The sequence below is a fragment of the Zootoca vivipara genome, chromosome 2 (genome assembly GCF_963506605.1).
Source record: "Zootoca vivipara chromosome 2, rZooViv1.1, whole genome shotgun sequence".
Classification (NCBI taxonomy): Eukaryota; Metazoa; Chordata; class Lepidosauria; order Squamata; family Lacertidae; genus Zootoca; species Zootoca vivipara.
The window spans coordinates 84,576,585-84,599,168 of record NC_083277.1 but is presented as its reverse complement, the minus strand read 5'-3'; the positions used below and the strand labels follow the sequence as shown (position 1 = coordinate 84,599,168).

General features: G+C 42.7%; 1 protein-coding gene across 2 annotated transcripts in view; it reads right to left on the bottom strand.

Moving 5' to 3' along the window:
• DNAH9 (dynein axonemal heavy chain 9) overlaps positions 1-22,584 on the bottom strand; it is a 196,784-nt gene that overhangs the window by 109,437 nt on the left and 64,763 nt on the right. For both annotated transcript variants that reach the window (XM_035104728.2, XM_060271783.1), the window contains exons 37-41: positions 16,633-16,806; positions 14,385-14,592; positions 6,021-6,186; positions 5,138-5,240; positions 2,103-2,342 (exon numbers count right to left, since the gene is read on the bottom strand). In XM_035104728.2, coding sequence (XP_034960619.2) covers positions 2,103-2,342; positions 5,138-5,240; positions 6,021-6,186; positions 14,385-14,592; positions 16,633-16,806 — 891 coding nt within the window. The remainder of the gene's footprint in view (positions 1-2,102; positions 2,343-5,137; positions 5,241-6,020; positions 6,187-14,384; positions 14,593-16,632; positions 16,807-22,584) is intronic.

The window sequence follows — 22,584 nt, the reverse complement described above, 5'->3', positions numbered from 1 at the left end:
TCAGTTGCTGCTGCTGCTGCTTGACCTTCTTTTAATCATTTGCACTGCCATTGTCACACATCGTTTTCTTTATTTTTTTTAAACAGGAAATGGTATAGAAGTTACCTGTGCTACTGCATCATTCGAGAGAAGAAAGGGGGGGGGAAGGGATTGTTTTACAGCAACAATATGCTTACAGCTTGCCTGTACTGATTTCCATTGTATCATCCAAGTGAGCAATCTGGAGAGATGCATAATACAGTGTGCATATGACAAAGGTCTCAATTCAGCACAGTTTTCTATTTCAGATAAGCTGAGATATCAGACCACACACCTGAATCATGGATTTCACCATGCCAAGTTTCTTTCAGCTTAGATGTCAGAGGCAAAGCACAGCAGTTTCGTAGTAAAATTTTAAAACAAACATTCCAAGTACACAAGAGTCACAGAAAGCAAGAGCAACCATATATTTCACTCTCACTTTATAAATTTCCCAGGGACTGTTATTTTATAGGTGTCAAAAATCTGCCAGGAGCAGATTATATATGGGGAAGTCTCACTGACTTCAACAGGGCCAAGAGGACACGAGAATGGCAACAGCCAAGTTCTATAATAAACTTTCTCAATTCTTTGCTTTTACAAAGAAACATTAATTTTCTCTCTCCTTTTCTCTCTCTCACACATATATATACTGCTGACAATCAGGTGTGCAAAATGCAACACCCATCTGGAAGGTTTCCTTTATACTCTCAGTGATTTCTGTTCCTGGTAATTTGAAACTTGTCAACTAAAGTAACTAAGTCTGGCTATTTTATCAGATTGGGGATGATTTCAAGGAGAAGGAGGGACCTTATGCAACCAACTTTGCTCACACACAAGCCATCTTTCAGCTCTTGCCGAGAGTAATAAATAAAACAGTGGCCCTTTGATTACTTCACACAAAACGGGCCTAGGACTTTTTGAAATAAAATCCAGCAAACCCTTTTCATACAGGAAATAAGCATAACTTGGTGGCAATTATTCAAAGTAATTATTGTGTAAATTCTGGTCTGCCTTAATCGGTTTGTAGCCATCCACAGAGCTGGTGCTGTATGAGAGATATATGGATGTAGCAATTAACTAATACAGAAATATGAGAAAATAATGAACAAATGTATTTCTGGGACAGAACACAAAAGGAAGTCAGTGTACTCATGTACTAATGTACTAATGAAGCAACAGATATGCAAAAAGAAAATGCCACAGGGTGCTTGAACTGAGCAGGCTGCTGACTATCAGTGCTTGGATTTGCATGCATTTTGTGTAAGATGCACTTGAATTCTGAACATCTCAAGTAAGCTGAAAAACAGCTGTTGTAAGAGCAACCCTCAAGTGTCCTCAGTACTGAAAGCCATTAAACACTGAACCACTTGATTTCTTGCCTAGGATAAAGGAGATGTTAAAGGGCCACTACATTTTTGCATTTGCATCAACATTAGCAGTTAAAAGGGAGTTTCTGGTGTCTAACGCCAAGCAAATTGCAAAACAGGAAGCGATAGCCTCAAACCAATTGTAGCATTATGTTCTTTCCAGAATGAAAACGAGAGCCACTTAATGCAACTAGGTAGAAAGACAATCAGAGCTTCTTATGACACAAGCACATTTATTGTTGATTATTTTAAAAAAAAAACCCTTTCCACTTTACAGTCTCTGCAATATGACAACAACACAGAAAGCAAAGTGCAGTTTCCAGCATTCTCAGGAAAGGATCAAGCAACGTATAAGGCAATTGCAAGACTAGAAAGTTGGAATAAAGCATAACTGTGCGGAATATAGACAAAACATTCTGTCTGTGTATATGTGAGCAAAATCCACTTGACAGTCTCCAGAGAGTGAAATGTCATCTTGGGCCTCTACACACATTTGGGGAAGACAAGACCCATTTGATCACCATGCAGCCCATTTACTCCTAGGAAGGACAAACAATATCTCATGGCCACTGCACATCGGACATACATTATATATTGCTATGCTATGGCACGGCATGGTTCTATACAGCATCAGCATCACTCCTTTTCATTTCTAATTTCAAAGTCTAATTTAGCTAAGGGAGCACACAGCTCCCAACTGGAAGAGCTACTTACCTGGAAGACATTGGACAAATCTCTCAGGTTGAAGTTGTAATGAAATTTGATAGCTGTTGGCAGGAATGTTGCCGCCACTTTCACGTGCAGGGCAAGAGCCAGGCTTATTAACTGCTGTGATGATTTCTGTAAAGCCACAGAGAAGTTCCCCCGTTTCAGGTGCTGAGTTAGGATGGTGCTGTAAATTGTGGACAGAGCATCTGACCCAGGGAATGAGAGGGCAAACACACTGAAGTGGCGCTGCATAGAGGAAAACACAATACAGACTAGTAGGTATTGCATGTAACAGAAATAGGATGGGTTTGGGCAGAATCACTTTCACTGGTGCAACTTTTCCCTTGACCTGATAATAGCAAATGCCCGAGAGTTTTCATACACATGTCTCCAAAGGGAAGAATCATCAATCACACCCAGTAGGCCACAGACAACTACTCAAGTGAAACTCATAAATAAAACACGGATAGAGATGGTGATGCTGGCCAGATGTAGAGCAGTGCTTGACCTATATTGTACACCTCATTCTTCCTAACTCCCAGATGCTGGACACTGGGAAATCTGCCTACCAGGAAAATAATGGCATCACTAGATAATTCTAAGCTAACTTCCTGCTACAAGACTACTACTACTACCGTACTACAACTACTACTACAAAGGACATGGGTGGCGCTGTGGTCTACTCCACTGAGCCTCTTGGGCTTGCTGATTGGAAGGTCGGCAGTTCGAATCCATGCGACAGGGTGAGCTCCTGTTGCTCTGTCCCAGCTTCTGCCAACCTAGCAGTTCAAAAGCACACTAGTGCACATAGATAAATAGGTACTGCTGCAGCAGGAAGGCAAATGGTGTTTCTGTGCACTCTGGCTTCCATCACGGTGACCCGTTGCGCCAGAAGCAGTTTAGTCATGCTGGCCACATGACCCAGAAAGCTGTCTGTGGACAAATGCCAGCTTCCTCAGCCTGAAAAGCGAGATGAGCACTGCACCCCATTGTTGCCTTTGACTGGGCTTAACCATGTGGGATCCTCCTAATTGAGGGTCCTGGTTGCATGCGGGCATCCAGGGCTCCCCCACAGGGTTAATTGGTTTAGGGGTGTAGCTCAAGTCCTAGCCATGGCCCCAGGATCATGCCAGGCTGTTTGGGCCAATCGGCAGGGGTGGCGTGATCCCAGGGGCCGATAAATACGGTAGCGTGATGCAATCAGGGGCACTTGCTTTGCGCTGCCGAACACCCCTCTCCCTCCCTAATGTTAGGCAGTGTTGCTTTGGGCCTTGCTTGGGATTGGGTCGCCTGTTTTGGAACAATGGCTGGGTAGGAATTTTTTCATTTGGCAGATTGCCTATAGCCACTTGGTTTTCGCCTACCCCTCAGCAATCATCACAACTTGTAAGGTTTGGTGGTTAGGCATTGGCTCATTGAATTGTGGGGATGGGGAGGTGCAGCCATCACCTGCCCTCCAGGAACAGGGTATTCTGGTAAAGGAATCTGGGGGTTCTGGATCTCATCCAAAGCCCGCTTGAGGGACTAGGGCCATGCCAGGACCACAGGGACCCCGGGGTGAGCTTGGTACTTGGAACTACCAATCAGAGAGGTGGAGTCAGTTATAGTCTGGAGCCAATGCCTAAGCCAATACCACTCACGTGGTTGTATTCAATAAAGTTGTGGCCAAAATTTGCCCAATAACTTAAAACTAAAATAAGTTTCTGTGTGAAGTTATTTCAAGGGGGTGGGTCCTGGGGGCCTTGGAGCGCAACCAGGGGTCCTTTACTACAAGAGGGCAAAGCATTTGACATGACACTTAAAACAGAAGCAGCACTTGTACTAATAAATAAAGTACTGCTTTGAGAATGTTGAAATATGCCCCTATCCATTATTACAGAAATCCAAAAAACTCTGCAAGATAGCTAAGTATATTCCTCCTCCTTAAGAATAGGGAAGGCTGAGGTTGCAAGACAGTGGCTTTTGTCATAGACCATCTTGGTCTTTGAACAAGGAATTTTCCAGCTAATGGAAGAGGCACTGAACTATGCCAGTTTTCAGGTGCCTTATCGCTCTCCCTAAAATAAAATAAAAACCAAGTCACACTTTTAAATTACCAAAGTAACAAAAAGGTTAGAAAGGTCCTGTGATTCTTCTTGTAAAGGATATTTGCCAAGCAATTGGCATATAATCCCACTACAACAGGACACCCACTGCAACCCATCACTTGGCTTCCTAGTGTTTACATGGCAAAAAGCCAATTTCATCTGTGAATTCAACAAGAATCTTCATATCCAAAAAGCTCCAGCTTTCAATATGGGCTTTGTAATCAGGGATATGGGCTAGATCAGGCATAGGCAACCTTGGCTCTCCAGATGTTTTAGAACTACAACTCCCATGATTCCTGACCACTGGTCCTGTTAGCTAGGGATCATGGGAGTTGTAGTTCCGAAACATCTGGAGAGCCAAGGTTGCCTATGCCTGATCTAGCCCATATCCCTGATTACAAAGCCCATATTGAAAGCTGGAGCTTTTTGGATACGAAGATTCTTGTTGAAAATGCTTGGTGAAGTATATGTTAGAAAGTAGAAGAAGAAAGTAGAAGCCAATGAAAAAGTTCCAGCAAAACAAACAGAACTACTCCAGTGTATGCCTTGAAAAGAGTTTTCCACTGTCCTTGGTCCTGAAATATCATTATATTGGAACTGTATTATGAAATCAGACACAGGGGCTTCAATATAAGATTTTCTGATGTTTAAAAACAGCAAAGCAGTGACAGGGGTATGAATGGGCTCTACACAGGGAAGTTGGTACTAAAAATGAAGTAAAAAATCTCCATCCTTTTTTGCAGCTGTGTAAGTTCAGTACATCTTACACACACCCCTTTCTTCTCGTATCCAGAAAACACTTGCTAAGTTTTATTTCAAAGTTTTCATTTCTTAAAGTTTGTCTTCACATGGAGACCATCTAGGATAGCTTGCAAAGAAATGAGAGCGTTAATCCTTCCAAAGATTGAGTGAACCCAACAGCGGCTTTCTCCTTGCCAGGTGAGCAAGCAATACCTGCAAGCGTGGGTTGATAGTGAAGCTGCCTGCTGTGGGATTCATGCACGACACGTACTGCACATTCATGATCTCCTTCAGGGACAGCTTGTTTCTGTCATACCTTTGCCAGAGGAAGAAAAAAGAAAAGAATGCATCACCCTAATCACATCCTATTAGTGACAAACAAACAGCAGTGTGCCTGCCGGACTTTGCCAAGACTCAAGCAGCATGTCAGATGCGTACTGGGCACCTGCTGTATCCCAGCTGCTTTCAATTAATATTCCAACAGAGGTTGCACAGTATTGGGGAATGAGGCTAGGATTCGCATATGTCTAGGTAAAATCTAGCACAGCAGGGACTCTATATCAGGGAGAGTATCACACTTTCGTTACAGTATTTACAGGCAATGCTCTAGGGCAGGGGTCAGCAACCTGCGGCCCATGGGCCACAAGCAGCCCACGGGGGCAGTTTAACCGGCCCACGAGCCACCCCCGAACCAAGCCGCTCACTCAGCAAGTTCACGTGTGCTGCACTAAACCGGCACGGTGTGGGGACTTGCTTCCACGGCACTGGAAATCGTGTCTGCACATGCCCAGACACCGAAAATCACATCTGCGCATGCCCAAATGCACATGCACGATCTGGCCCACGGAGAGATCTCCACAGGACTTGACTGGCCCAGGCAGGTAAAACCTTGCCAACCCCTGCTCTAGGGCATGATGAGGGGGATAGAAATTCAACAAATAAATACTAATAAATTAGCCCAAAGGCAAATTTCAGAGAAAATATACATATGTCTTTTAAGAGGGTCTGAACGTGATAGGGAAACAGAACAGAATTATGGCTAAACACATACCAAAGTGACAAGGACTGTAAATAGACAGATCTATCCCTATTTTACCAGTGCCCATAGTCCAGATGTTGCCGAATCAGTGTATGAGGCTGGACTGTTCCATAAGTGTCTACTTCAGGCATATTCATGTCATCAATGAAGTAGATAAGCTTCTTGGTGCCAGGAGGGCCGTAATTCCTTCCTGCCTTTTTATCCAGCGGCTTCTCAAGAACAGCTGTGAAGAAACAAAGGCTCAGAGTTTTCAAAAGTGTTCTTTCCAACACTGTGATACTAAACTGTAAGGCAGCTAGAAAGTGGTGACTCCGTTTGATGAGGAACCATACCCCTGGTACCTGTACAGGTATGTGGTGGAAGTGGTGTGTCGCATTACAATTATTTACAGAAACAAGAGAATGAAGATGAGAAAGGCTGATGAAAGGATTGCAGTGGCTGAGGTTTAGCAGACTGCCAAGGCAAAAGGAGAAAAAATGTTAGGCATAACCTAAAACAGGAATAAGAAACCTACAGCCTTCCAGATATTGTTAGACTCCATCTCCCAACAGCTGAACCTTGGTCAATGTTCAGCAGTTGTAGACCAACAATATCTGGAGGGTTGTACATCCTTGGTTTAAGTTAGGAGTGACTGAATATGGGAAAAAGAAGAAGAATAAAATGTCTCATCCAGAGTTGCATCCAAACTAATGCTGGGTAACGCAACCTACCAGCATAAGGATTTCTTCTTGTGCACTGGAACCTCCACCTTCTCCTTCCCCTGAATGGCCCCCTGAACTAGTTCTTTGAGTTCCCCCAACCCTCTGGAGCAGATTTGGGTAGGGTGCAGAGCACACACTTGGGTGAGGAGTAGAGGAAGTTATATGGTGCTAGTGGAAATCTTTGCACTGACTAGAATGTGTATGGGTGGGGTTTTGGGTTGTTGTTTTTTTATTACTACCCTCAAACTGCAATCCTTAGGAGATGAATCAAAAGGGACATGATTATGGTAGAGAGAAAATAAAGAGGGAAGACACACAAGTCACTTCTGCTGACAGAGAGTTTAAGATGCCACATCTCTAATGGAATGCAGGGGTGTGGGATTTCACCCTGTACATATTTAAACAATACTTGGACTGGAAGAGGGAATGATGTCATATTATACATTTTCCTTACTGGGTGCTAAGGAAAGAAGAGAAGGGGGACTCTATGCAGAGCTGTTGTTTTTTGGTAGCAGCTCCACAATCAGCATCATGTTTAGACCCAATATTGGGCAGCAGTCTTAGAAGCAACCAGTTCTGGCTCCCAGGAGAGTGTTTTAAATGTGGCATGCATGTTTCTCAGGGGGGAAATAATTGTTGTTTGCATCTGCAAAAAAGTGAAGCAGCCTGTAGCATTGGATAAAGAGCAAAGGGTAGGATAAAGACCAAAAAACTGAGATGAAAAGCCCACTAAAATTAGTCAATAAAACACTTTGGCAGCACAGTTGTATTTTTCAATGTGTAATGGTTCTACAGTGCAGTTCATAATTCATCCAAGATATTGATCTATTTATCCTTGGCCCCTGAACCATATTTTGGCTTATCAGAAACAAAGAGGAGTCACTCACAAGAAGAAAATCATTGTGTATTGTGGCAAACCATTTATAGGGACCCTAGAAGATATCGTTCAGAACTGTCAAGCAGCTTACTCTCAAAGGCTTGGAATGCAACCCTATTTTTTTTGTAAGAAGATGACCAAGTAACATGCTTTGGTATTTGGGCATCTATATGCATGCTTATTACGCAGACAGTCAACAAGAAGTTGTCTGAAGCTGTGTAAGGAATATTTGGATTCAAAGCTAGTCAGCTGAATACATGATAGATTAACCTGTGCAAATATTGCACAAAAAAGTGATCAAGACTACTAAGCTAGAACGAAGGGCTAGTTTGGCCTGAGAAACATTCATCAAACTGAAGCCTTTGTCGCAGAAAGGTAGCACTTTGTCCAAAGTGAAATTGGAAATTGTATAATACAAGCTTCTTACTAGTCATCACTCAAACATGCTGAATCTTACACATGGACAATAGGAACAGAAAACAGCTTGATGTCAAGGTAAGGCGCCACGGGCAAATTAGAGGTTTATGTAGATGGACAGAGGAAAATCTTCCAAATGAATAGCACAATTTCTTTTGCACAGTGCAACAAGGCATAAACAAGTCCTTTCTTCAAATCACTGAACTTATGGCATTCAACAGTAAGCATGTCATGATTCCTCTTGCATTGTGATTATGGTCTGAAATACAGTCTTGGGCTAGGGGGGGACAATATGGGCAAAGGTGCCCATATTGTGTGAATAATCCCTGGCTGGGAAAACCAGGACAAATTGTTAAGAAAAGAAAGAGTAGGGTTAAAAGGAAGTGGTGCTCACTAGAATAGGATTTGCTTCTGGGAGGACTATACAAGAAGGCAGTGAGCCAGGTGGTAATAAGTTTTTAGCTCCTTTTATTTGCCCCCTCCTGCCCTGCATTTAGTACACAACAGAAATGTCTGGATGTGTACTCTTTTTTAAAATAATAATAATAATCAATGCTTTAAGACAACAAACTGATGTTTTTAAAAGTGCCAAGGTTTGCTTCTCTCACATTTTCATCTCTCTAGGCAAATTGCTTTGCCAAAAACATCACTATCAGGGCAATTTCACATATTTGTTCTGTGACATAGTAATCGCTGTGCCACCAAAAGCATGTACATTTTAATTTATGTGCAACAGTACAGTACAAGTATTTATCCTGAGTGCAAACATCAAGAAGCAGCTGCATGTATCAACATATCTATGTTGAACAAGATATTTGCACTGGCTCATATACATTACAAGGTACAAACGGCTATTTTTCTACTGCCTTATTTAAAAATAAATAAACTGGCAGTTCTTAGTAGCCTTTCATCATAGTAGCAAAGCCTGCAAGAATGTTTTCAAAGATCAGCATCTTGCAATTGACAACAAACTTCTCAACAATCACCAAGCTATTAGGGGCGTGCTATCATTTGCTTTTCACTAAACTGATCACATATTTGCAGGTTATTAAAAATGCTTTTTGTTTTGTATTTAGCGCCGACTGCTAAGAATCCATCTCATCCTGACAGTTTGTGGCACAGAAAGATCCTGAAATGATGGGTGCAAGATAACACCTCTGTCAATGAGGAATATTCCTCTTTAAACAATACCCCCCCCAAAAAAAAATATTAAATTTCTGGAAGTGATAGAATGTCTTTCAAATATGCATTTAATTAGAGCCTAATTAACATAGAAAACATCCTTTTTAGGGATTTAACAAGTATGCAAAAGATATATCAAATTGAAATGCAATTACTGAGAGATCAAATGACATGTTCGTAAAAGCAGCATTTTAATTTGAGAATGTCTCTCACAATAATATCAAAACCTACATGTCTCTTGCACAGATACTCAGACCCCAATTATACTGGAATAAACAATCACTGTGTTTTAGGGTTATTAAGCATCTGCTGTGCTTTCCCAGAGGCTGATGGGCTGAGAGACATCTATTTCTGTGGAATTCTCTGGGGGCAGGTTTGCCACATGAAGAAACCTTGCGCAAGGCTCCATAGCTTGAAATGGGATTTAGATGGCTCAGTGGCCTTTTTCAGAATCTTTCCAGGATTAAACGCATTATGTTCTACAGTTAATTGCATCTGGAAATCTGCTAAGCACCATGGCCGTGCAGGGGAATGCAAACGTTTTGTAGAAACACAAAGCTCTTTGATGCCACATGAAGCATCCCATCATGTTACCTTTTCCAGGGCGGAATTAGTTGCACCTAATCACTAAACATTTGTTTGGACATACAAATCTCTTGCGTGTGTGGGATGTCCCATTCACTAAGCAAAGAGATCTGATCTCCCTGCATTTGCCCTTGCAAGGGTAGATCAGGTACTTTTCACCACAATGTGTGGGAATCTCTTGCCAGCAGGCAATACTCTATATGCGTGTTAGAGGTGTTGTGCTCATTAGAGATTTTATGCCCATAAACAATCAATCAATGGTGGGGCCTTCCATCTCCATTTGCAGCATGCATCAGAACGTGGCAGTGCTTTACCAATGCAAGAGCAGTCATGTGATACTAAACATATTCTGTAATCATGTAACACAAAATCTAGTGGCATGTGTAAAAGCACAAATAATTTCAGTTTTATTTGAAGGGGCTAACTACTGGTATAGGGACCCAGGTGGCGCTGTGGTTAAACCACTGAGCCTAGGGCTTGCCAATCAGAAGGTCGGCGGTTCGAATCCCTGTGACGGGGTGAGCTCCCATTGCTTGGTCCCAGCTCCTGCCAACCTAGCAGTTCGAAAGCACGTCAAAATGCAAGTAGATAAATAGGAACCGCTACAGCGGGAAGGTAAACGGCATTTCCATGTGCTGCTCTGGTTTGCCAGAAGCGGCTTTGTCATGCTGGAAGCTATACCCCGGCTCCCTCGGCCAATAATGCGAGATGAGCGCACAACCCCAGAGTCGGTCACGACTGGACCTAATGGTCAGGGGTCCCTTTACCTTTACCTAACTACTGGTATATGTCACATACTGTATATAGACCTACACTAATAGAGGCCCCAAACTCTGTTTTCCTCTGGGGGGGGGGAATCAGCTTCAGAAAAAAGCCATTTTCAACAAGTGGTAGTAAAGAGGAGAGGGCGTCAAAGTTTAGTGATACAGCACTTGCATTGCATGCAGAAGGTTTCTGGTGCAAACCCTGGGATCGTCTGTAAAAAGGAAAAAATCAAGTAGCAGGTGATGGAAGAGACCTCTGCCAGAAAAGGTGCAGAGTTGCTGTGACTCACTGTAGACCATACTAAGCTAGATGGACAAGTAGTCAGAGCTGATATAAAGTAGATTTCCAGGTTCCAATGTGATGAAGGCCTTTCCTCACCAGCCATTTCTGCACTCTAAACACCATTTCCAGCTGCTGCTCCTTCCAGAAGAAGAATTCCAGATACGTGCTGGCAAGGGCAAATATGCGCTACTTAAACCTCATTAAAAAATGGAATTTGAGAAGTTACAGGAAGCAAGATTATTAAATATATGCACCCCAAGATGGTTCTCCACTCCCAATCCCAACCTCAAAGCTGCTTTTCTATTAAGTGCATCTGCATGCAACCTGTAAAGAGTTTTCAGATCCAACGATCTGAAGAAAATCCTGAAAATATGCTAGCAGTATAAAGGGCTGTGAGAAGTCTCAGAGTTGCGGATTATTTTGCACCTTCTCAAAACGCCACAAATTCCCCTATAATGTTTGCAACCAAGAAAGGCAAGTTGGAGCTGCAAGGAAAGAAGGCAGGTCAGCAGGTGGATAGTGCCTGTAGAAAACTGTGCCATTTTTCCTCACAGACTTGCTACGCTCTGTGAACTCCTGCAAGGGGGTCTCCCAGTCTTCATTACTGGGACATGGTCCAGCACCCTTTCACGTCCATGCCAATACACACATTCTTCAAATGGTGACTAAATCAGTCACTCTAGTGATGAGGATGTTGGTTCTCCCTGATAGGACAGTGAACAGATAGATAGAATCTGTGGGTCACAGATCTCCTTAGGTCAGTAATGCAGCACTATAGGAAAGTATTAGTGTTGGCAAGCATTGGGTAGTTTCTTCCTTCTCCTGAAACTGATGCTGGGCAAGCAAACGGTGTCTCTGAAGCTCTCTTGGATGTCATTTATTATTCTGGCTGACTGTTAAGTTTTAAAAAGAGTGAAACAAACACCCGTTAGAAATAGCCGCCAAATGATAAACTGCAAAACAGAACCAAGTAAATCTAAACACTGAGCAGCATAAACCAAGGTGCAAGGGGTATAAATCATGTTCAGCACACACCAGCAACCGTGTCTGAAGCACATTCTTACACTAACCCACCCTGTGGATAACTTATTCGGATTCTGTGCCCCAGCCTCTGGCCATAACTCTCAATCCAAGTAAATATGGGGGGGGGGAGTTGCTGCCATTTATCTGTATACATCTCAACAGCAAGAAAAAGCTTTTCTCTCTGGCACTAAAATGTGTGTGTTGGGGCTCACTTGTGCTCTAAGATTTTATAATCTTGTGATGATTTTATTATTTTATTGTACACCCGGCTGATATTCTGCTCTTAAGTGGCAGTTTATAAATTTTCCTACAAATAAAGATATAAAGAAACACCAATGGGTTTGGCTCATTATGAACTCTCACAAACTCCAACCTCTTTCAAGCAGAATTTGGAAAGTGAAATGAAGCACGTGTTTGTATTTTAATGACAGTTAACACCTTTCCTCTGTTTCAAATGTGGATCAGTTTTTCCCCTCAAAAGAAGTGTTTGCTTCTGAAACTATCAGAGATGCATGGCATTTGTTCCCTGAGCTGCATTCGTTTAGGTAACAGCAAATCACCACCATAGGGATATTCAAATGTTAACAGGGGGCAGGGGGCAGACTTGGGTCTTTCAAAGGCTAATCCAGGGGTCAGCAACCTAAGGCCCATGGGCCACAAGCAGCCCACGGGGGCTGTTTAACTGGCCCCTGAGCCACCTGTTTGGAGAGTTCCCTGCGCACTGTGCTAAACCAGTGCGGTGCGGGGACTCACTTCTATGGCACTGGAAATCGCATCTGTGCAGATGCAAACGCCGAAAATCACGGGGGTGCGTGTGCGATCCAGCCCGCAGAGGGATCTCCGCTGGAGTAAACCAGCCTAGGCAAGGTAAACCTTGCCGACCCCTGGACTAATCTCTCGCCTTCCGTTCTGCTCAGTTCACTATGTGATACTTGCAACACCCTGCAGTGCCCCCTAGGCTCAGCAGCCAGTAGGGCGGAAGCAGTTGCACTGCCCCAAATCCACCTTTGCAGTGACCCTTTTCGGATTATACATACTCAGACTCTAGAGTTATGCTGACATCAACAGCAGGTCTCAGGCATATGCATATTTTCTCCACCTCCCCCATACACCTTAACTGAGAGACACCAAGTTTATTTAATTCAAGATCTCCCTGATCCAACCATGCAGATCACAAAATGTCTATAGCTTTGAAAAGGTGAGCATCGTCTGGACATCACCTGTCGTTGTCATCGCCCCCCCCCCCGACTTTAAGGTATATTTATCCCAAACAGTTCTGAATGCATTGGTGCCCATAAAGGCGGGTAGATCCCTATAAATGATTCAATATACACAATAGACCACTGTAATATGGACACTGGAAGAATGATACTATGAATAGGCCCCCTCAGGACATTTTCCATACGCATGCGCTACCTGAAGCTGCGTTGTTTACACAGCATTTATTAAACTATGACCAGGTTTCCAGCTGGGATTATTAAAAGACAGAGGAAGCTGTGAGCAACGACAAATCACCTGCAGCATTCTCCATGCCTAAATATTTCTAGCTAGAACTACTTATTCCGTTGCTGCAAAATGTATGAATTAGTTGCACTCCTGTTTTCACATATGGTGCCTTTTATACTAAAATATTTAACTTGCATATTCAATTAGAGCCAAACAAATATGCTGTAAAAACACACACCCCTCACTATCTGACTCCCCATTTCGAAACAATGGACTAACACTGGGTTCCCGCCAATGAAAAAGCCACTTGAGTGAAGTGGCTTATGCACACTTCCTTCAGGCCCATTTTAATTTCAACAGCACTGAAGTGTAGAACAAACAAAACAAAAACAAAAAGGAAATTGTCTCTTATTTAGGGCACTGTTGCAGGTATATGGATCAAGCTGACATCATTTATCAAAGAGCGGTTCCACAACATAAAAATACAAAATGAGAATACAAAATACATAATAAAACGAAAACTCCCACAAATGCATTTAAAAGGCCATAGAATGTTAATCAGCTAAAGGGCTGGTTATAGAGAAATGTTTTTGCTTGGTGCCTAAAGATACATAATGAAGGTGTCAGGCAAGCCTCCCTGCGGAGAGCATTCCACAAACAAGGAGCCACCACAGAAAAGGCCTGCTCTTGTGTTGCCACCCTCTGGACCTCTCACAGAGGAGGCACATGAAGGAGAGCCTCAGATGATGAACGCAGTATCCGGGATGGTTTATATGGGGAGAGGCAGTCCTTGAGGTATTGTGGTCTTGAGCCATGTAAGGCTTTATAAGTCAAAAGACAAATCTGATGGAATTTACCCTCTCCTTTTATGTATGGATTACTCTTCAACATGATAAAGGATTCCGTTTACTCCCTGAGTTGCGATGGTTATGCTTCCAGTTATTAGTTTCTGTGAAACTATTTTAAAATGCAAATGCAACTCAGAACAACAGCTCCAACACCTCAGTTCAGGCACGCAACAATTTCTTCTTAACCCCCTTTGATTTGGAGTATGCATTTATTTTGAGAGTCTCATGGCACATTTTATTCCACCTTAGTAGCTGCCCTTTTAATTTACTCTTTTCATTTCACCTACTTATTTACCTTGCAGCATGGCAGACGTGGTGTAGTAATTAAAAGGAACGTTCTTCACCAGGTACTCCTCGGAATCCAGCAGAGACAGTTTATCTCCTACAATCACAGACTTCCCTGTGCCTGCATTTCCCACCAGCATGACTGGTCTGCGTTTCTCCAAGAGCTGATCCATGAAGTAACGCACCCGGATGGTCTCAGTGGTGTGTACCAGGCAGGCCTGATGGGAGAATGAGAGGCATCTGTAATGAGCCCCACAGCACCCTACACATCTAAGCAGGGCAAGCCAGAAACATGGAACTGGTAGTTGGCACTGTGTGGAATCAGCAGAAGTGTGGCCCCTTCCCCAAGCCCTCCACTGATAACGATACCAAGTGGTGGCAATTTTAACAAAGTGCTGTTGCGTTTAGGGCTGTTTCCAATGTAGCATATGCTTCAAAACACAAGGAAGCAAACAGAAAATATTTGCAGACACACAGAGAGACGTGTGTCTTTTAAATGTGGAAACAAACAGACCCAGCCACTGAACACAAGCAGCTTGTTGAGAAGGTGTATATTTGGAAACACAAACAGCAACTTGTAGATTGGACTGGTTCATTAATGCCTCCAATTAATTAATGCCTGGTTGGCTTGAAAATCCTCTCCCAGGTGTTCAGTATCAGGAAAGGGCAACTTGCAGAACTCACACAACTACTTCCACCCATTATGCTTCTTCCTAGCCTCACTGACTCACACCTAGGGTTGCCAGACTCAATAGAGGACAGGACTTCTGTGCCTTTAATTGCCCTGCTCTCTTTTGAGTCTGGAAACCTTAAAGAGAAACCAGCAGACCCTTTGTTTAATTTCCAAGAAAGAGGATAAATCAGACCAAACTAGATTGGCTTTGAAACAGAACCAGTAAGTAAAATGAATCCATCAGGGGGCTTCTTGCCTATCTGAATCCTTGATTATCTGTGAATGCCCTCCAACACACACACAGTTCCATTCACTGCAATGTATCTGATGTTCTGATCAGAAACCTGATAAAGGTGCTCCACATACCAACTGTTTCTCTGGGCATAAAGGTTATTCAAGGTAACACACTTAAGTGTGAAATGGTTATCCACAAATATCTGCAATCTCAATATTTGGTCAGAGACAACCATTCATCCTCCGTGCAAGAAGGGATACTCCAGCACACTCCTTTTCAATGAACACTGCCCAATTCATTGAAAAGGCACTGTCCAATCATTGTTGTTGTTTAGTCGTTTAGTCGTGTCCGACTCTTCGTGACCCCATGGACCATAGCACGCCAGGCACTCCTGTCTTGCACTGCCTCCCGCAGTTTGGTCAAACTCATGTTCGTAGCTTCGAGAACACTGTCCAACCATCTTGTCCTCTGTCGTCCCCTTCTCCTAGTGCCCTCAATCATTCCCAACATCAGGGTCTTTTCCAAGGATTCTTCTCTTCTCATGAGGTGGCCAAAGTATTGGAGCCTCAGCTTCACGATCTGTCCTTCCAGAGAGCACTCAGGGCTGATTTCCTTAAGAATGGATAGGTTTGATCTTCTTGCAGTCCATGGGACTCTCAAGAGTCTCCTCCAGCACCATAATTCAATCATTAGGTAAAGGTAAAGGGACCCCTGACCATTAGGTCCAGTCGTGACCGACTCTGGGGTTGCGCGCTCATCTCACATTATTGGCCGAGGGAGCCGGCGTATAGCTTCCAGGTCATGTGGCCAGCATGACAAAGCCGCTTCTGGCAAACCAGAGCAGCACATGGAAACGCCGTTTACCTTCCCGCTGTAGCGGTTCCTATTTATCTACTTGCATTTTGACGTGCTTTCGAACTGCTAGGTTGGCAGGAGCTGGGACCAAGCAACGGGAGCTCACCCCGTCACAGGGATTCGAACCGCCGACCTTCTGATCAGCAAGCCCTAGGGCTCAGTGGTTTAACCACAGCGCCACCTGGGTCCATTATAAACACCCAAAAACAAGGAAAAGCACAGCTACGAGCAGCAGCAGCAACAGCAACAACAACACAGAAGGGGATAAGAACTGAACAGCAACACCATGAATGACTGGAGCACAGATAAGGCTACCACTCCTACAATAGGTGATTGTAAGGTCATTCAAGTAGGCGTAGCATCAATTCTCTACTTATAAAGCAGCATTCAGTACCAATGTGCAAAAATTAACGGAGACAATATGCTTACACATTCTTATCCAACCTCTTTGTTCAACATTGTCTCACAAACACACACATAAGCATCATTACCTACCTGTAATGGCATTTCTGGATCAAAGTCAAATTTGGGGATGAGCTTGGACCAATGCTCAAATTTCTTTGTTTCTGGGTCAATGTAAAAGTCAAAGACTGTTCCATGGGAAGGAAACTTGATGGTCTTGAACTCTGTCACCCACCATTTACTAAATTCGACCCTGTAGTCTACAAGCTGCCAAGAAAAATGTGGAAGGGGATTTAATGCACAGATCAATCACTTTTTTATTAGCATCATTGTCATTATTATATTATCAACATTATCACAGTTTGTTTATCACCTTTTGGCCCAAGGGCACCCAAACTGGAGGACAGCATATTAAAAACAAAATATACAGTAGAGTAAGATAAAATGCCATAAAATTAATGAAAACAATATAATACATAAAAATCACAACACAGGAGGATCAGAAGAAAGCCTTCCCAAGCTAGAGGATTAAAGAATGCTGTCACCAACCTTGCATTATATATACTGAAGCGCTAAAAATCTGAACAATGAGAAATAATTCTTGCAGGGGGAAAGCTAGTGCCAAGTTGAATAACTAAGAGTGGTCTCACCAGCACCCTAACTATTCAAGGGTTCAGGGTGAATGAATAATTGGTGCCAATAGGTGCCATTTTAAAAATAAAATAAGATTAGGAACTCTTGCAATATTAATGGTTGTCACTTTACCTCATGCTTTCTTGGCAAGTGCAATCCTCCACAAAGGTTAGGATAATGATAATGATAATGATAATGATAATGATAATGATAATGATAATGATAATGATAATAATTTATTATTATACCCCGTCCATCTGGCTGGGCTTCCCCAGCCACTCTGGGCGGCTTCCAACAAAATATTAAAATACAGTAATCCATCAAACATTAAAAGCTTCCTTAAACAGGGCTGCCTTGAGATGCCTTCTAAAGGTCTGGTAATTGTTATTCTCTTTGACCTCTGATGGGAGGGCATTCCACAGGGCGGGTGCCACTACCGAGAAGGCCCTCTGCCTGGTTCCCTGTAATTTGGCTTCTCGCAGCGAGGGAACCGCCAGAAGGCCCTCGGTGCTGGACCTCAGTGTGCGGGTAGAATGATAAAAAGTATGTGGCCCTCCTAACCCAAGTCAACACAATGTCCCTAAGGACCTTGCATCAGCAAACTACCCTGACAGGGGCGGATCTACTATGAAACTAATGAAGCTCAGGTTTCAGGGCCCCTAATCCCAGAGGGGCCCCAGAAGGGACTTTATTCATGCATACATTTCCCTAATATTCATTCTCCCCACGTAACCTGAAAACTATAAGGCATAGGGAAACTTTATTCACACCAGTGACTTTGACATGTGAAATATACTCGGAGTCGAGAGTGAATTTCATGCTCTTTACTCAGCTCGTAGTCATCAAGGAGAAGAAGAATGCCCTTTTCCCAAAACCATCTGCTTATATACATTATTTACACAATGGGCTTTGTGTGATTGGCTACTTCAGGGCTACACCTGTGGGCAAATCAGTTTGTGGATTGACTTCTGCCAGCAGCCTGATTGGCTGCTCCTGCAGGCCAATCAGGTTGCGGATTCACTTCCATCTGGAGTTGGATTGGGTGGCTCCTGCAGACCAATCAGACTGCTGATTCTGGATCCTATTGTTCTATGGTTCAGCTCAGTACATAACAACATGTGAGATAATCCAGTACAGTAATTTTAAAAGTCTGAGATGTAGCAGTTCATTTAAAAAATTAATAAATCTGGTGATCTGTCATGGAACAACCCCACTGATGAAGATAGCAGTAGTTACCCAGACCTCATTGCTGGTTGTGAAGGGTGCACTCATAACAGTTCAAACTTCAGGGCCCCCAAAATGTAGGTCTGCCACTCCATCCTGATGCCTGCTGGTGTCTTCACACGGCAACCTCACATGCTGCTTGGTCTTCATGCGTGGTAGAAATGGAAACCTGCAAGCTACACCTTGGCAGCTTGGCAAGTTTTAAAGTTGCATACTTTCCCAACTTTCTTCTCTTCTGGGGGAAAAATCCTTCCAGAACACCGCTTTCCTGACATTAGTTTTTCTTTCCATTTTTAAGGGGGAAAAATATCAGTACTCTTATGTCACTAAACAAATAATTATCTATGATGGGACCTGATGCAAGATCTATCAGAGTTAATTAAGCCTGTGTAAACAACTAGGCAATCAAATTGATCAGCCAAAGAAAGCAGAAGGCTCCCATCAAGCTGTTCATACCAAAATCTTTCTCCATCAATCACCACTAGCTTGCAATTTACTTTGTCAAAGTCCTTGCCCCAGAACAGAAAACAGATGCCTGAACACAACCAGTGCACATTTCTTTCAAGACACAGTGACAGTGTACGCCTACCTTAATTATAAATCTCACAGCTCTAAGATTTGTAAATATCATGATTTGTTGAAAAAGCCAATTGCACAGAGCAAAGTACAGTTCACCAATAATCAGCCTGCCTACCGGAGAAGGGCATCACTTTTATGTGTGTCCTTCACAGCAAAGCATCTGAGATGTATTCACAAGGGCACCAGATGACTGTCATGTGGAGCTAAAAGTGTTAATTATCTACTACTCAGTATCATGTGAAAGTGTTATTGGCTGCCCTGTTACTATTCTAGGCATAGCTGCCAAGTTTTCCCTTTTCTCGCGAGGAAGTCTATTCAGCATAATGGAAAATCCCTGAAAAAAAGGGATAACTTGGCAGCTATGATTCTAGGTGGTGCAGAAATGCCATGACCTGTTCTATTGCAAGTTGGCTAGTGTCATACGCCCCCCCCCACCAACACATGCATACATACACACACACACACACACAAACACAGAGAGGGAGAGGGAGAGGGAGCTTGGCTGCCTAGTCCTAGGTCCTTTTCGTTCACCAAGTGCAATTTCAATACTAACCAAACAAAACATTAAGCCTGAAGTTTCAGTCTTTGAGGGCTGGATCACACATGCATGTTACGTCACTTGTTTCTGTGCTCAACATTTGATAATCACAACCTATGTAATCCAATGCAACAGAAAAGCCTTGTGATTTTGGAGTGAGCATGAAATTATTTCTGCAGTGGTTGATCTACGATGGTTCAATCACACATGCTCACTGATGCTGAAGTCATAAAATTTGTTTAGAAAATGTGTATGAGTGTGGGTTTTTTATTTTATTTCTACTGTAATGCTGTAACTTTTTGTATGCTTTAACTTATGGTTGTACATTTTTAAGTGACACTTTTATTGCTTTATCTTTTTTGTAAACTGCTTTGAGGTTTTCTCTACAATCAAGCAGTATGTAAATTTTATTAAATAAGTAATAAAACGATCAACATTCAGGTCTTTCAGTTACTCAGGGCAGGCAACAGCTTTGCTTCCACTAGTCCACACCAAACTTCCCAGAAGTGCTTCCAAGAGAAATCCACCTACCCTCAAGGTAGCACACAAAGGATGGTGAATGAAACACACTGAACCAGACATTGCTGCCCACCCAACCTCCAACTCTCAATTAATTCTTTATGGATTATTTTCCCCAGGTTTATCAGCTTCAAATGCTTTTCCAATACAGCAAATCAGCTGAGGCCATGAGTCAATTTCACTGAGGTTAACCAACTTCCACTAGGGAGCAATACACACACAGACACACCACACACACACACAAACAGAGAGAGAGAACATGAGCTATCAAAGCTTCAGTCTTCCTCACAGATAATCCAAAGGGGGTTGTTCTCACCTCACATATTATTCAAAGCCTCCGCAGATTTGTTCTTCCTTAAAATAATGCTCATTCCATGTAACGGGGCCAGTACTTTTTTCTTATTAATTGCAAAGGGAGACCTGCTGCATAAAAAAGGCCTTTCGTTTAAAATAAAATAAAAATGCCACCATACAACTTTTGGTGCTCTTCCAGCTCCTTCCTCAGCCCACCTCACCAACTGCCTCCTCCTCTCTCTTTTTTTACCATTACTGTACTATTAAGATTTTTATTGATTTTAATTTTTAAGAAGCAACCAACAGATGACCTACCTCATGATCTACCAATTTAGACCATGTAAAAGAGGGCAAGGAAAAAAGCAGATAAGAAAGAAGGGAAGGCTGAGAGAAACTGGCTCTCTTTTTACACTAAAATAACATTCAACTGAAGGAACTCAAGTAACCCTCACTGCCAGAGGAGTGATAAATTTCAGCTGCTCACGTAATGGAAGCTTGCTGATCTTAATGCTTTTACCTCCATCCCTGCTTTTTAGAGAGGGACCTTCCTGCCCACCTCCCAAGCCTGCAATAGTGGGAAGGCATTCATATTGTTTATTCTGACATTTCAGCAGCAAAAGGTCAGAACTAAGGGCAATTTCTATGGCGAGCAATAAACAGATTTTATATTGGATCATTTTTCACCGGATCTTTGCTTGTTCTTATTCAGACTACAGCACTCCGAATCCTTAGCTCTGACATTTACAGAGAAGCAGAGAAAGAAACATGGAGTTCGCCATTAAGAGCAACATTGGTGGTGGGGGTTGTCTGATCAGAACTCCAAATGCACATTGCAGAATAGTCCTGCAGCAAGCATAGATGCTTTCAGAGGGTTTGGCACACTCTGTTAGGGCAGAGAGAGCAGAAACCCACATGGCGACTTGGAAAATTTCAGAGAAAATCATGAATTCAACCCAAGTCCTGCATGAAAATGGGTCTCATTCAAGCAATAAGAATTCATTATGTTTATGGGTGAAGGAGAGTTTGATGCAGCAGAAAAGGCTCAAGGATATCAGCCTCATAGGTATCAACGAGGTCAACTAAACTAACTGCAATGGCTGTGATCCTGGTTATGGCAGAGGTTTATCTTTACAATTGGTACAAGCTCTTGCAGCAGCCTGTTCCTTCATTCTGGGGCGCCCAATTCCTTCCCCCTTGGTGGCGAATCAGCCTCTGCCAATGTGTTTAGAGAAAAAGATTGGCTGTTTGAAGGCCAAGAAAAATGGGCTGATAGATTCAGAAAGGTTATTTTTATAGAGTTATTTTAAAAAGCAAAAACAAGCACATGCCAATTAAAATATGTATGATCTGCATGTGCAATTAAGCAGAAAAAAACACAAACAAACAAACAAACAAACACTATGCCTGTAAATTTCACACCACATACACACGAAACAAGAAGATAGATAAGGGAACTCCTATACAGTGACAATAATGGTCCTGAAGGGAAGCAAGTAATGGAAGGTCTCCAGTAGGAAATCTTTCTCAACAAATAACATTTCGTATATTCATCGTAATAACTGCAGATGGATCAGGCTGCCCCACTGTCTCTCTTTTACACTCTCTGGCCCTGTTTACATCCAGCATGGCAGTTCAATGAGGCATGATTTGTTTGAACATACACAAGTGATGAGTTTGAACATTGATCCCTCCTCTCATTTGCCTGACTGCAAAGAATACTTCCTGCTCTCTTACTCCAGTTTCACATGTTGTCCAAACCAGGGAACTGTTTGCAGGCCACCATGAAGCCACCATTTCCTCATTCAGGTATCATAGAAAACAGTGGTATAAGAAACCTGAAAGTCTCAAACTCTGCAGTTGGATGTGCAAGAGAAGAAAGGAACGGGGAAAGACTCGAGCTCATCAGCCAAGCTGTGGTTTATTGAGGAGCCTAATTACATATGAAGTGGGTCTCTCTCTCTCTCTCTCTCTCTCTCACACACACACACACACACACACTCCTGTTAGTTAAAACAACTGTCATCAGTCATTTGTTGCATTAAAAATTTTGATTAATACTTTACTACCTGAAGTGATCATAGTTCTCAACACTGCACATTAATCTTACTATGTACACAAAGGTCAGGATTTCCTTTTGTTTCTTTTTCTGCTTAAAGAATAAGCTTTGCAAAGCTCAAACACATAAGCCCCTTTCACAATTGAAATGTATATAGTAAAATGACTTCGTCTGCTTTACCCTACAGTATAAAACGAACTGA